Here is a 15,336-nt window from a genome sequence, read left to right as displayed (position 1 = left end):
TGCATGGTAATATCCTAGGATTTAAATATAAGCTTGGGGAAGCTGAGTCTGACATATTTTGAATGTCTACACAGAGCATATTATAGCTGCATCTTCATCTTGCAAAGAGATGGTTTAAAATTGTTAAAGAGAAGTGAAATGTGTAGTTACTTCTGGGGCTGTAGAGTAGCATCCGTGTATGTAAGATTAGGCACTTCCCACCCCCAGGGTTTGCAGTTTTGTATTACAGATTATCGTTATTGCGTACACTTTCCTGATGAGATTGAGAAATTTCTTTAGCTGTAGTGTAAAGCTGCCAAAATACATTTACCACAGACCTGAAGGCGAATATAATTCTTCCAGAGGCAGCCTCTGGCTTCGGAGGTATTTTTGCTGAAAGGCAGGCTCAGACTTCCCATTACATCATCAGAGAGATAAAAAGACTAAAAGCTCTTCAAAGCTAGGCCTTAGGCCCTAACATAAATTGATTCTCTGGTAATGGTTTATGTGTGTAAAAAAATGAATAAATATTTACAAAAATGCAATTTAAATAGGACCTTACCTAACTAGACCTGAAGTTAACTTTTTAATATCACCTATTCATTTGAATTCAACATAAAATCATCTTAATATAACTTTAATTCAGACTTCAGAAAGCAAGGAAGGAACATGGTATTTTCTTTCTCTTTCTATATGCCAAGTTTCAGAGAGGTTATCTTGTTTGTTTCATGCCAAATAGTTACTACCTGTAACTCAGTAGACATTGAAATTAATTTGCATAACAAGTAACTACATTGTTATTCTAACTCTATGCTGCATGTCAACTCAGTCGCTTACTAATTATAATTTAGTATAAGGTTCTAAATGAAAGACTGCTCTGTGTTCTTTTCTCGTCCCACTTTTCCTTTTTTATTTTTCAAGTTATATTAACACTAAAATTTGGGTAACAGATAGCAAAATGTTCTACAGAAAAGCCCATCTTCAATGCTGTAAGTAGAGTATATAAGTTAAGAATTAGTTTATGCTTGAAATGACTTAACAGAAATATAACTGAAAAAGAGCCAGGAAAATCCTGCTGAGAAGCTCTGTGATATCAGCATTAAAACTAGGGCTGGGAGTCAAGAAGTCTTGATTCATTACAAGGTTCCTTTCTTACTGTGGAGATGCTGCTTTACTTCATGGCCCCTTGTTCTGTAAAACAGAATTATAAGATGATCAGGTATCTTCAGGTATGTAGCAAGGAGCAATTCTGTAGAGCAGTTATTTATCCTGGTCTGAATTCTCTTTACAAAATTCAAGATGTTCAAAGGAGACTTAAGACAGCTTATTCCCCCAGTCAAGCCTGCTGCATCTCCCAAACCTCTGGCCATACCGTGATTGTCAAGTAACCATGAATCAGCAGTATGATCTGGGGCAGGTTTTTTTGGCTGGGCTAAGTTAGACCTACCCATGGCTGGTCTTACTTAAGCCTGACTCCAGCCTAGTCCTCAAATGCCTGAGGACAGGGAGAGGACTTGGCTCACTCTGTGTCAGTATCCTCCATCAAAGACTCTATCCCTGTATTTATAAAATTCTTTAAAATCTTCTCCACAAGAAGCTGTATGAGTATAAAGTAGTTGTTGTTCTTTAGTGTTATTAACAACAGCAAGTGATCATGCCCAAAGGCGGTATTTCTGGATAATTTGTAGTGTACAAAACATTGCTATATTATTTCTTTTGCCTTCCTCCTCTCAGAAGGTACATACTGCATTATTTCACGTGGTGCCGGCATTAGCCTTCCTTGATTTGAAGAACTGTAATTCAGTGTGCTTTTAATGTGGTAATTTAGGTGTACTGTGTTATATGAAAAGAACTGTAGGGCTAAATTTTTATTACTAATTTATAGGAACTATTTTTTCCTATAGTAATATGTGAGAACTGACATTTTAATAAGTATTATGATAGTACTTTATAGATTGAGAAGTATGCTCACCTGGAAGTACCAGTATTGAGATAACTGCAAGTTTAAATTCCACTGATGTCATTGGAATTGCTTGTTTTCAGGGGTTACCAGGTCCCAGGAATGACTATAAAGTAGCTGGAGCAAGAAATGCCAGTTCTGTGTCCACTACCATTTTGAGAAAACAATTCAGACTAGAATTAAGACAATGCTCTAATGTGAAAGCAAATTATGTAAGTGATAAAGCAGAACTGCCTTATCATCATTTTTTGTGAATGATGGAGCAAAATGAAGCCAATTTAAAAATAAGGTATTCTTCTACTAAAATCTGCACCGTTTCTTTGGGAAATGCTAGATCAGCTTTTATTTGATCTATGCAAAAGAGATTTCCATGGGGGGAAAAAATTTTTAAGCTGAAATTTGCAGCTAAACTATGGACAACGACTAAAATAAAAGGTAAAGTTTTATGTAACTTGATTTAAAAGACTAAAAATATCAGATCACGAATCTTTTTAATCTGCTTCAGATATTCAGTTAAATCCTTTAAAAATATGATGTGCATTTCTCTGAATATAAAAATATGTTATTAAATGCAAGTCGACATTTCTAAATTAGGTGCTTGCCACTTCATCAATGATATAAGCAGAAATATATTTTTCAGTGGATGGTGGAAGAAGATGTTTTTATCATCTTGTCACTGTTGTCATGGAAACCTGTATATATCATTGTTAAACAGAGTGTACATAAGGATCTAACATTCCTGTGACTTATTATTGCTACCTATTGTATTTTTAGTGTATTTTCTTCAGCGCTGTAGTCAATGCTTAAGAACTTGTAAGTTGCTCTCCTGAATTACAACCATGAACTCAATTACAGGATTAGGCTGTCCAGAGAGCCCTTAGTATAGGGTTCTTTGCCATAAAATTCTTTTCAATACAGGGTTATTAACAGTTGTATTTCCAAATCCATTGTAGCCTATTATAAGCACTTGAAAAATAATATTTACTCTATTCAAGCAGACTATTTTGCCACAGCAGCTTTTTGGAAAGAATGAGCTATCCATCAGTGATTATAAACGGTCTTGAAAATTATGGATATTTTCTGAATGCGCATTTTATATATTAAGTGCTTTGTTTTCAAATACACTGCTAAATTCATAGTACAGCTCCTGTGTACAGTTGTCTTAACCTGTCACGCACAGAATGGTAGGCTAAGAGGGAAGCTTGACTATGACAATACAGATCTAAACCCTCCTGGACACAAAGTATGTGTAACTTATTTTCGTGTTTAAATCTTACAATGGGCACAATTCACAAAGTAGATAAAAGATGTAAACTAATTTCTCCAAAGGAGAACTATTTAAGAAACAGTCATTTTAAGCACAATAAGGGAGCTGTATGTTTTACATAATTAAGGTTTTATTTTTGTCTTTTTGGGTCTGAAGATATTTCAAAAGATACCTTCTCCATCAATTATTTATGACTTGAAATTATTTGTCTTGATCAAAAAATAAAGTTACTTGAATAAATTTTTCATCAATGAACAAGTGACTTCTGTTACTTCAAATCTGTTCATTAAATTTCTTTTTTATCCTGGCCTGTTTGGTTTAATCTTTTCTGTTTTGGAGGTTTTTCTGAAGACTATTCTGAAATTTAAAAGCTATGATCTTAAATAACTGTAAATGAAGAACTTAGTTTTTGTTTTAGTGTTAGCTGTCTGTGGCAATTTGATGCAAATTTAACTTACTTGAGAATCAAAGTAACATGAAATGTTCCAGAAGAGTAAAATTATAAAGGTTTTTTTAAAGGCGTGTGTTACTTATGGTATTGTTCCCTCCAGAGAAAGTGTGACTGAAGTTACAGTATTAGGTCTATAACAAGAAGTGCAAAAATATGGAGAAGAAAAAACTCAGTTAAATACAAGAAAAATAAACCACTGTGGTTTTAGTTTCTGGAAAAATGCATTCATTAAGTAAGTGAGGGTCATAGTGGTAACTGAAATTAAATTTGTAGGAAAGATCCAATTTTCTCTTCCTGCTCTGGGAGATTCTGTCAGTTCAGGCAGTTAAATTTGAAGTAATGCCACAAGAAAAATTCCTGGTAAGTACACATGCCCAGTCTATATGGCTAAGAAAATGTATGCAAGTCTGTATATAAGCCAAGTATATCTTTCTGTTATTTCAGATTACAGTAGGCTGTATATGAATATATAGTCACTGAAAGGAGAACGGGAGTATCCTTAGCTTTTTAGGATTTATTGAGGCAAAATAAAACTTGTTTATTACTGACTTCATATCTTTTACCTACAATCATTGATAATTTTAGCTGTGATTTATAGCAAGGTAAAATTTCCAAATTCTTACTATATAGTCCTAGCTCTTTCTTCCATAGGATTTAGGTTTGGATAAAATGAAAATGTTGTGAATGGAAAACTTTGATGTATTATCTAAACTTCTCTCCTTTTGAGGAGTCCTATGAGATAAGCTGTAACTTCTCAGTTGAATCCCTCTTCTGCTGAATGTGGTTTTTCTCTTTGGGATACCTCATACAGTAACCCAGGCCACTGATAATTTCATTTTCTAGCCATATTCTGTAGAACAGCCTTATGAAATCTGAGCCACAAGTTTCAGGGCAGAGGAATAGCTTGGATATGTACTGCTCCACACTGGTTACAGAGGACTAGCGTGCAAGTCTCTTGATTACTAGCATACAGGACTGGCATCTGGGCTGCAGTTTTGTAGGTAGTAGGAATAAATGTCTTGACTATTTGTTGTTGTAATGGCACTAGTAAGAGGTGGGGAGTGCTGAAGAGCCTCAACTGCTATGCCCCAGAGCTGTTATCTCTGGTGGACTCCCATACCTAGTTGGACACTTGAGTAAGGGGAGAGGGGTTTTATAACACTTGGTAAGAAAGGGAAATGCCACAGCTATGTCAGGAAGAGTGGATTAAACAGTTGCAATGCAGTTAAATGTGGCTGATTTTGGTCTCAGCTCCTGATGCATCAACTTGTGAAGAGAACTGTAGGAGTGGTAGATTTTTCAGGCTTCTGGTTAAACTGAAAATATTGGCGGGGTGGAAAGACCAAATTCCCCCATTGTTGAAGATTTAATTTCTTGGCAAATGAAAAATTAGGAAAAAAAAAAAAAAAGGTGAAACTGTATATCCCATTTAGGAAATACCATCTTTGAGGGTTAGAAGCTATTGTGCAAACGTAGTAGGCAGTTATGAATATTGTCAGAAAAATGAAGCTGAGGTTTTGGTTTTTTTTTCAGGATACATTAGTATCTGAAAAAGCTTTATGCTGGTTTATTTCAATGTATTGTTGCTGATCACAGCTAAGGTTACAATCCACATGGCACAATCTTGTGCCCTGATAAATACTCTCACTTCTGAATGGGTTCATTTCTCAGGATAATTAGCTGTGTGGGAAAGAGTTTAACTCAGGCAGTGTCATGCTAGCATAGCTACACTGCTTCTGGTAACTCAGTTAGATTGGGTATTATTACGTGAAACTAGTTGTACCGTACAGACATCTTAAATGCTCAGTCATCAAGATCCAGTTGGGCTAGACAACGTCCCTGTGAGTATGTGTTTGCAAAAAATGTCTATATTTATGTATTTATTAGGCATTGAAAATTCATTAGGTTTTCTGGGATTCACAACTCTAACATCTCATTTGTATTCATCTTTAAAAATACCATTGCCACTCTCTGCTTTACCAAAACCTTAAATAAAATAACTTTCATTGAATGAAGATCTTAGCTTAGAGCCATGAGATATTTTCAGGTTTCAAAGTGTTGTTGATAAATGCAGTGTTAATGATGTGACAGATACAAGCTTATGGGTAAGATTTTTCTCTAAATAGAACCATCTTTTGAATTTCTTTTGTTAATGTTAATTGGTATTTCATCTTCAGGGGAGGTTAAAATTGGCAGGCTGGGATTCCTTGCTTGCTTTCTGTTTGTGATTGTGGTGCTGATAGCCTAACTATGAACTTCCTTATGCAGGGTTGCTAGTAAGTTCCAGTCTAATAGTTGAGTATTTCTAGAAATGAGAAGTAATTGAATCTCAGTGCTTACAGATGCCTTGTGTGCTTTTTGAAAAGAGACCACCAGCTGTGTTGTGTTGCATTAATTGTACTTATTTCAGTGATGTGTGTGTCTGTCCAGTGAGAACAGAAAATAACATTTTCATTTCAGGGATGTCTGTGGGTTGATTTTTAACTCATTGGAAGCAGGACAGTTAAAGCACTAAAACTCTACCTCTGTTCTTACTAGGTTTTCAGTCCAGAATTGAAAGGAGTATATTCATAACATGTATATACCTTTCACTATAATGCTGTGTAGAGCCTCCAGCTGAAATAACTTGGCCCTTAACTTGCAGCCTATGTTCAAGTACCCCATGAGGAACTCTGCATTAATAGGTTTGAGATTATGACATTTCTGGAACATTTTCTAGGACAAGAACAGTTTCTGCTGTTCTGTGAAGTGGTAAAGTTCTTTCAGCTGAGCAGTACATGTGAATATGTCAGATCTCGGAAGGCTTTGGGGATTATGCCAAAGAAGTCCAGCGGTGTTGTTTGTTTAGTGACAGAACTGAGTGTCACTGCTAAATTGTTATGTGTATCAGGGCCAAAATGAGATGAAGCTTTTTAACTTTCTGGGCCAAGATCTCCCAAATGTATTTGTTAAAAGACTGATAAAGGGACAAGGAGATGGTGGGGCTTTGGCCAGTTGTGGACACAGCTGTGTGTGATCAAAGCAGGAAGCTGCACAACTGCGTGCCTGAGCCATTTGTGTGCTGGGCCGACTCGTCATCATGGGGACTGGGGCTCCTTTATACCCCATGTTTCTTCCCCTTCTGCCTCCTCAGCAGATATGCATTTAGACCAAGTGCTTGAGTAATGTTCTGTGTCAAAAAATAGTACATTGACAGGAGCGAATGATGTCTGTAAGTGTTGGAAGATTCAGCTGTCTCCTTTCATAGGAGAAACCATATATTTTGCTTCTGGAAGTCTTATCTTCTCAATCAAAAGTTCATACGTGATGAAGATTGTGTACTGCAAATACTGTGCTTCTGTGAACAATCTAGACAACGTACAGTTGCAGCTTCATTTCGTTGCAGCTTCTTCCACAAAATATCCTCATTCTTAAGGCTAGATTTGGACTGAGATGTGAAACATCCATGCAGGGTGGCTGGAAGCAGAAATGTGGAGCTATGCAACATTCCCTTACAAAATTTGAATGAGTTCATATTGGGTACTTCCCCGAAGAACCCATTTCTCCCCTTTGTGTGCATATTAAGATATCTATAATGCAGTAATAAATCCTAATTTTGCCATGTCCTGTATGCATGCAAATATTGTGTATACACAGCTTAGCAGTCCGTTGCAGTGTTTTCTTAAAATTATGTACAATTGGATTTTGTTTAATCTGTGCTGTTTCATGCCAAAACAAATGACTACGGATTATTCCACTGTCTACAGTGGAAAGTGGTTCAGCAGTGTCAGTTTGGAAGTTTTGGTAAAACTGCAGGTTTTGCAGGTAAAAAGTATTCTTTAATACGACATACTTCATATTTGTTTTGGGGATGTAAAGCTCAGCATTTTAACTTGAACTTTATTCCGATTAGATTTAGTACTTTTAGCGTGGTTTTAAAAATATTTGTAAACATACACAAACATTTGCAATGCCAAACATGCCTGCCGATCCTAGATTATTTACTGCCTCTTACAGAAGTAACCTAAGCTTGTTCTTGACCTGCAGGCTGCTAATAGAATCATAATGCACTTCTAAACCATGCAACTCTTAAATCCTTATAACAGATTATTCTCTGAATTATATCTGGATATATTTAATTTTCAGGCTTGCTTTATTGCACTGTGAATGTTATCTGACTATTCAGTGTTTCGAGGAGGATGAAAAAAAGGGAGGTAGGTTTTGTGTTATATGGTCTCTTACTGCATCTGTTATGTGAAGAGTGTCATTTTGAATAACTTGTGTATGGTTAGTTGATACTGTGATATTTTTTCCCTTGCTCCCTTTGTGCATAGCATTATATTTTTCTTTAATATGATGAGTTATAGGAGCTGTCTTGCAGTCCCTGTATTATGGAAGTTACATGGGGCGTAGCATATTTGGACACTCGTAAAAATGGGAAAAAATGAATTCTATCAAATCAGTTGAAGATCATGCTAAAGAGAAAGCACATCTTTATTATGCAGAAACCATTACAGGAAACCCACAATTAATACATAAATTTTGGTATGTCCAGCTGCTGAAAAACCACCAGATACAATGTAAGCATGTTAAAAAGCTGAACAGCCCCATCTTCCCCCCCAAACCTGAACAGTTTTGACTTTGTCATTTTGAATGTATTTGCTTTCTGGTGCAAAAAATAGCAAAAGATTTCCCCATATTCAGCAAGCTTTGCAGCTACTAATAGGTCTTCTCTACTCTCAAATATTTTTCAATGTCTCCACCTAAAAAATTTATTAAATGTAGGAAAGAAAGGGAAATTAACTATGCTGGAAAAATATAGTATTTGCAATATTATCACAAAAATCCCCAAATGAAGCCTTCATGTGCATTTCTGTCTGGTACTTCTGTAGGTACTCTGTCTCCTTAACTTGTGGTCCTTGAAATCATGCATGAATCTGTTGTTTAGGAATATATTTGCTGTGGCCATAATCTTCAAAAATGACCTGTTACTGTGAATATCCATCTTATAAGACCGTACCATTTTTTTCACAAGGATGAAATATCCTGAGGTCCAAAAGTAGTCAGCATAAATTACAGGTAATTCTCACCTATACAAACCAGACTTATAGTTTTCAACCTGAACTTCAGCAATGCCAATCCACATCTGAACTTTAGGAGCTTATATTTGAAGTAGAGGAATGGAAAATCTTGAAGCATTCTGTACTATTAATATATAAAGAATTCTGTCTCTGGATTATTATACACTGAAAGCAGCTTGTGCCTTTCTTCTTAATATTTTTTTCAGATTTTCAGACCTTAACTAAGTCAAATGCTGTATTTTTTTCTCTTCTTTGAAAAGTTTATTTTTCTAAGGAAATGTATGTTTCTAAATAAGCTCTAAGGATGGGCACAAGTACTTAAAATTCTTTGAAGAGGTTTTTTAAGACCACACATTCCTTATATCTTTGCCTGATTGCAAAGCTGTGTAGTGGCAAATCACTTTGCTAGATGAAGTTCAAAATCGTGACCTCTATAAAATGAGAAGTATACAAGCTACGGTTTGGAAAGGAAAAAAAAAAAGTTAAAATGCTGGTTACTCCAACTGGTCCTGTAATACCTCCTTGCTTGTTTTACAGAAGCAAACACTGTGACACTGTATCCATTGGCATAAGGATATCTTTCAGTTTCATTGCAGCTGGAGTCAATGACTTCATACTGAAAAAGGTTGGTTTTGAGACTACACACCATGACAATTTTTAACAGTGAAGGAACATTCATGTTTGTGTAAATACATAGCCATGTATACTTTTAAGTGTACAGATGTGTTTGTATCTATGTATGCACAGGTTTAACCTTCAGCTGACATAATATGCAAAGCATTTAAGGAATTTTATATGCTTTGTGGAAAACGAGTATTTCCTGAAATACTAGCAGTTACATCTACTGGAAAATGAGAAGAGTGTGCGTCTTTTAATCAAAAAGCTCTATTATTGGACCAACAAAATAAAGTTTCGTGATAACTGGTTTTGGAGTCAGTGATGCCTTGAATCTTAGAACTGGGCGGTTTTCCCATAACCCTAGAGTCAATGTTCCCCTTTTAAGCCTATTAATTTTACTAAATTACTTATGTTATGAATTAACTGCATCACAGTATTTTAATTAAGTGTGTTCATAGTAATTTTAAAAATAGTTGACTGGGATAGGTCATTTAATTATATTTTATCTGTAAGAAAGCATTAGCTCTGCTGCGACTGATAGCTAGCAAGGCCATCTGCAATGCCTTTCAGTTCACTCACACTGAATTGTTCAGATAAAGACCGTCAAGTGCTGCCTAAATAAGGAAGGAGCCTTGGCAGAGTTAAGTGCAGCGAGGACACAAATGAACCATTGATTCCAGGCATGCTGTAGGGTCTGAGCTGTTTCCTGCAGTGCTGAACCTTTTTAGAGTTTTCATTGTTGTTTTCTGCAAAGTATTAAAATGCGAGTATCTGTCATTCAGGATCTCAGGGAAGATGAAAATGAGGATGGGGAAGAAGAAGAAAAGGTGAGTTAAACCCCAATATCTTTGAAAAGTACTTATTTCCTTCTGTTGTTACCCTTTTAGGACAACAAACCTGGAGTGATTATCTTTCTCTTACAGGTCTTCCTCAAGCCTGTTATTGAGGACAGAAATATGGAACTGGCCCGAAAATGCAGTGAAATAATAAGTGATGTAAGTGACGGTGACTATTTGCATCCTTATATTTACATTTCTCTTTTCAAGTGGGTTTAAATTTATGATACATATTTTTTCAGGTATGTACAGTGCAGCATGTGCCCATCCAAGACTCAAGTGAAAAAGCACACAAAAGTAATAGAAAAGCACAGCCTACTCTAGTACCTTAAATTATCAGCCACAGAAGGATGAGCTTTTCAGAGCACTTGGACGGTGTGAAGCAGAGGCCCTAGGAAGGAGAATGTTCCAAAAAGTGGGTCTCATGCGGAGTGTGTCTCCCATGAGAACACCTTGGCTGATTTAATCAGGAAAATGCAGTATTTTTTCTAGTTATAGCCTGATCCTATGAAGTTTGATTGGCTAGAACAGAACTGAGTGCCAGTATACATAGCTGTAAGGAGGGAGGATAAAAATAAAACAGATGAGTTTTGAGTGTTATCTATTGGTCTGTGGTGATAGATGCTCAGAACTGCTTAGCATATTATTACTGACTTGCACTTCTAGAGAGAATCCACTGAATGCTAGAATATCTTTAAAAATTATTTAGCTAGCAAATTCTTGCCTTAGTTGCTATAGAGCTTTAAAACTGTCCATCAGATATAGACGTTATATAAACATCACAGATCGGATCCAAGACATTTTAAATTGGAGTAGATCCAATTGCTTCAATGTAACAGCATCAGATTTACCTTGGTGGAACATTATTTCTATGTCCCTCTGGGAAAGTGTGTGTGAATAATAACTTTGTCCCTTCATGGGAATGGGAGTTAAGGAGTGGTATTCTTCCTGCGAGGGTGGTGGCTGGCAGCAGAGGACGCATTACTGAGGAGAGAGTGACTTGCTTTAACAAGTGGTGTTCTAAAGAAACCAAAAAATCATGTCTGGCTCATGTTTGTGTTGTAATCTGATATTTAGATTCAGGATGTTATTGTTCAAGGTGAACGAGTATGTTGATTTTATGAGAGTAGAATATACAGAATCTACACTTAAGGTATAAATTATTAGGGGTTACATATCAGAAAGGAATAGGTAACTCAGAAAAACAGTATCTGGGATGTGTAGGTGTTACAGTGCTGGCTTGAAAGTGTGACTTGACAAAGTCAAAGTTTCCTCTTTGTACATACACCGTCTGGTAATACTTTAATTTTCACAGAAGGAGTGCTGAAAATTGGATAGATCCTTAAAAGAACCTACCAAGATGGCTCCCTTGTAATCTCAAGCTACTTTAGGAGGTAGTAGAGATTATTAATATTTTTACTGATGATTATCTACTTGCTTTCTTTGGGAAAAGAATGGCATATGGTACAATAAGTGCCTGTCAACTCATGTAAAGGCCAAAATGAAAATGGACCTGGAGCACTTATCTGACCCAAAATACATGTAGTGTTTCCATGCAACTTGTTTCTGAACATGGTTGCTGTTCTTAAAGGCAAAAACTCCTCGACAAATAGTGAAGAAATATTTTATTTAATTGAAAAGGAATTATTATTGTGCTGTGTGCCCATTAGGAGTAATGTTGGCTGTGGCTGTTAAATAACTGATAAATTGAGTGGCTGTGTTTTCTCTGATTTTCTGCAGGGGCTTGTGAGCTAAGGTGAATAACTAAGTCAAGCCAGGTTTCTGAAGCCTATAATGGTTCAGGGATGTGGGCTTTTGCTGAAAACTTGTGATGCGTTTAGCCTGTAAGTGTTTTAGATTTTCCTTGAGATATGTAAAGCATAATGGCAAAGTGTCATTAATACTTTCAAAGCAGTAGTAATATGTAATGGTCCAGACCAATTTATTTTTAAAGAGACTCTGTGTTTAAAAATGGCATCCAATTTTGGGGCCTTATTCAGCCTCTGGTGAAATCAGTAGGTGTTTCTTCATTGGCTTGAATGGAATATGCAAATGTATAGGGGGTGAATTTTGTTTCCCAGAATTTTTGCTATAATTGGAATTTCTTATGACCAGTGAAGTCCTTTGTGCTGGTGGGGCTAAGTTCCTCAGCCTGCACACTTCATTGTGGAGGCCAATAAACTGCAAGGAATTTTCATTCTTGCCTTTGATTTTTGACTCATTAACGTTCAGAACTTTTTATATATTCTTTATCCATTTAGCACGAATCTTTGCACAAACTGCTGTTTGTGTGGATGTGTTGTTGGTGTACATCTGTACACTTTATGTATACAATGGTTTTATGGGGCTTGCAGTTTGGCCCTAAGATGACCTTGGGACAGCAGCCTGTGTCCTTGCTGACCACGAGACTGGGTGCTTGTCCTTTTCTGCTGGTGGAGCTGTCAGCACAGCTCCTCCATCAGAATGCAGCGCCAGGAGTGCTCATGACTGAGATACTGGGGCTGCATTACACTGGCCCTGCATTCTTTGAAGGCTGACTTTAATTTGGCAATATGGTTTTAACAAAGTGTTGCAATGGCAGCCCTTAGTGCATGTGTAACTGTCAGCCTTGAACTGTATGCAGGGGAAGTAGTGAAGTCTTTATGTTCTTGAGGAAATCTCTGTTTTCATTTGAGGTTGGCAGATGTTTGTTCTGTGGCTGTGATACCCCCTGGATTGTTTCTCCCTAAAGCCATTTCATTTAATCTCCCTCCATTATGCAATTTTATTCCACAGATGTTTTTAAAACTGTCATGTGTGCTTGGTTCATATGCATTACCTTCCTTTCCAGGCCTTTTGTCTTCCATATTGAAATTGAGCCTGTCCATTTGCGTGTATTACTTGTATGTTGGTATATTTTCATCTCTTCTTTGTTTTAATTGTAGTGGTGTGATGTTATGAATACTGTTATAAGCAAAGAGGGGAATTATTATCCAAGTAAAATGGTTATTGACCAAACTATCATAATCCTTTTTGGTAGAGAAGCAGACAGTCTGCCTTCTGAAGACTCTGCTGAATTTTGTTAATATATGGTACCAGTGCTTCTTTTTCCCTATAGCAAAAAGTAGTACAACTTGCCATTTAACTGTCCTTTTACGGAGTCCAACTTTGCTTTAGTGTGTCTCTTTGTTATAAAGCAAGGGCCAGATAGACCTAGAGTCAGGTGCAGAAACAGAGTGCCTTTCCACTCATACCAATAGGGTTGTGACCACCTCATTCAGGGTGGAGCTGTTCCTCTGGACTCACCATTGAGCTTACACAGCCTCTATCTCAGGAGGACTTCGAGGTCCAAATTGCTGGAGACTAGTAAAATACTGTGGGGCAATAATACTGTATGCTTGCCCTGTTCTCACGCTTGTCTCTAGGTTTCTGTGGCCACAGAGAGAGGATTTTGTATTAGATGGATCTGTGATCTGACACAGCTCTTAGTCTTATGAGAGATTATAAATTAAATGCAGGGTTGGAAAGGGATTCCTTGGTGGAATGAGTATGATGAGTCAGGGAGAAGAAAGGGATCAGGAGAGAGCTATTAAAAATTGGGCCTTTAGCGAGGTATTGGACTTCAAAAGTATGTCAAAAGAGCAGTAGTGGCTCCTGGCCATCATTTCAAATTTTTCCTGTTATTTGTTTTTTTCACAAGCCTTACCAGATCTACTCAACCTAAACCGCGTATTTTGTGTTGAAGGGTAAGTCACTCTCAGGCAAAATGTCCTATTCAGTATTTTAGACATCTGAATTTGTAACCCCAAACTTTGAAGAGGAATATTAGCTTCTCTGCCTATTCCTTCCAGCCATTTGTTATGTTCAGTCGTAGCCAACCTCTTAAGCCTCTTGCTTAAGTAATTTACAATAAATATGCTTTTTAAGTGCAGATGTCATGACTTCATTATACTTGTCCCATTTCATCTTCCATGTTTCTGATTCCAAGCGATGCAGACACTTCTGTAGCTGAATGGAGTGTGTTGGATCAGAGTTTGACCACACATTTTGTTATATGTCCTCTCTAAATTGCTCATTTGAGCCTGCATGCATTTTGTGGCCTCTATGGCTTACTATAATAAATGTGAATAATAAAGGAGTAAGGTGGTGGCATTAGTCCTTTACTGCAGTTATTTTGAAAGCATGACTTCTACAACACAATAGCTTTGATTGTTTCTTCTAGTCATGTCGTGTCATCCCCCCCAGTTAAGAGATACCTTAGAAAGCTTTCATGTTTGATTTTTGAGTGTAATTATTGCTCTGTAATTAAAATGGATGTAATTACAGTCAGCTTTCAGATATCTGTGTGTGATTTACCTCATTTGTGAGCAGCAAGACTCTCCATCTCCTCTACTAGAGTCTCAGCTTTACAGGAGTTTCTACTGGGAATGCCATCAAACCTAAACAGTAGACAGTCAGCTCTGTAGATTTCCCATGTCCCTTCTCAGCCGTATCACTGTGAATGAACATAATTCTACGAAGCCTTTTTTTTAAGCTGTTCATGTCCACATACATACACACACTTGCAAGTACGTGCATGCATGTGGGCAAGTTGAACAGTAAGTGCCTGCTCATGTTTATCATAAAACTGTCCTTTTTGTGCATTGCTCTGTGATTACCTAGGAGTATGGTGTCACACAACAGGTTACATGAACCATTGGATTTGTGGTTCCCTGAGTAAAATGATGACATACAGTAATTTTACACCTGTTGTTCACAAAGCAGTTTTTATTTAGAATAGACTGTAATCCACAAAGGCAGACAATATGATTCGGTAATGAGATGTAGATTCCTTCAGTAGTCCAAATGTGGATGAGCTCAATAGTAACCAAGATTATTTATTGTGTGAGGATTATGTAGTCATCAGTTTGAGATGAATTTGGCATTATCTAATCCATTTTGCAGTGGACAAAAAGTTTGCATCAGATAGTACAGGAGCTGATTCTGTGTAAGCTGCCATCCTTCTCATGAATTTTCCAAGTCCCTGTAGAGGAGTGTAGACTAGAAGTTGTGATATCCATTAAGGATTCAGAGAAAGAGGAAATTAAGATTGCATATTTCTGTAATGCTCAGATGCAGATCATATTGCTTCTGTCAGTGCTTGTCAGCAAGTCTAGAGTGCATAAATGCAAGCTGCTGTTGTGCAG

General features: G+C 36.9%; 1 protein-coding gene across 5 annotated transcripts in view; it reads left to right on the top strand.

The window, feature by feature from the left end:
- Nucleotides 1–15,336, top strand: part of NEBL (nebulette) — a 273,670-nt gene that overhangs the window by 167,521 nt on the left and 90,813 nt on the right. The window contains exons 1-3 of one of the 5 annotated variants that reach the window (XM_069776673.1): nucleotides 9,075–9,342; nucleotides 10,118–10,162; nucleotides 10,259–10,330. The exons of 2 other annotated variants lie outside the window; for them this stretch is intronic. In XM_069776673.1, coding sequence (XP_069632774.1) covers nucleotides 9,205–9,342; nucleotides 10,118–10,162; nucleotides 10,259–10,330 — 255 coding nt within the window. In that variant the 5' untranslated portion in view covers nucleotides 9,075–9,204. Of the gene's footprint in view, nucleotides 1–9,074; nucleotides 9,343–10,117; nucleotides 10,163–10,258; nucleotides 10,331–15,336 lie in introns of those variants that run through there. 2 more of the 5 variants (XM_069776645.1, XM_069776637.1) reach the window with 2 other exon arrangements.

The sequence above is a fragment of the Haliaeetus albicilla genome, chromosome 2 (assembly GCF_947461875.1).
Source record: "Haliaeetus albicilla chromosome 2, bHalAlb1.1, whole genome shotgun sequence".
Lineage (NCBI taxonomy): Eukaryota > Metazoa > Chordata > Aves > Accipitriformes > Accipitridae > Haliaeetus > Haliaeetus albicilla.
The sequence above is the reverse complement of the archived record's forward strand: the minus strand, read 5'-3'. Positions and strand labels throughout refer to the sequence as shown.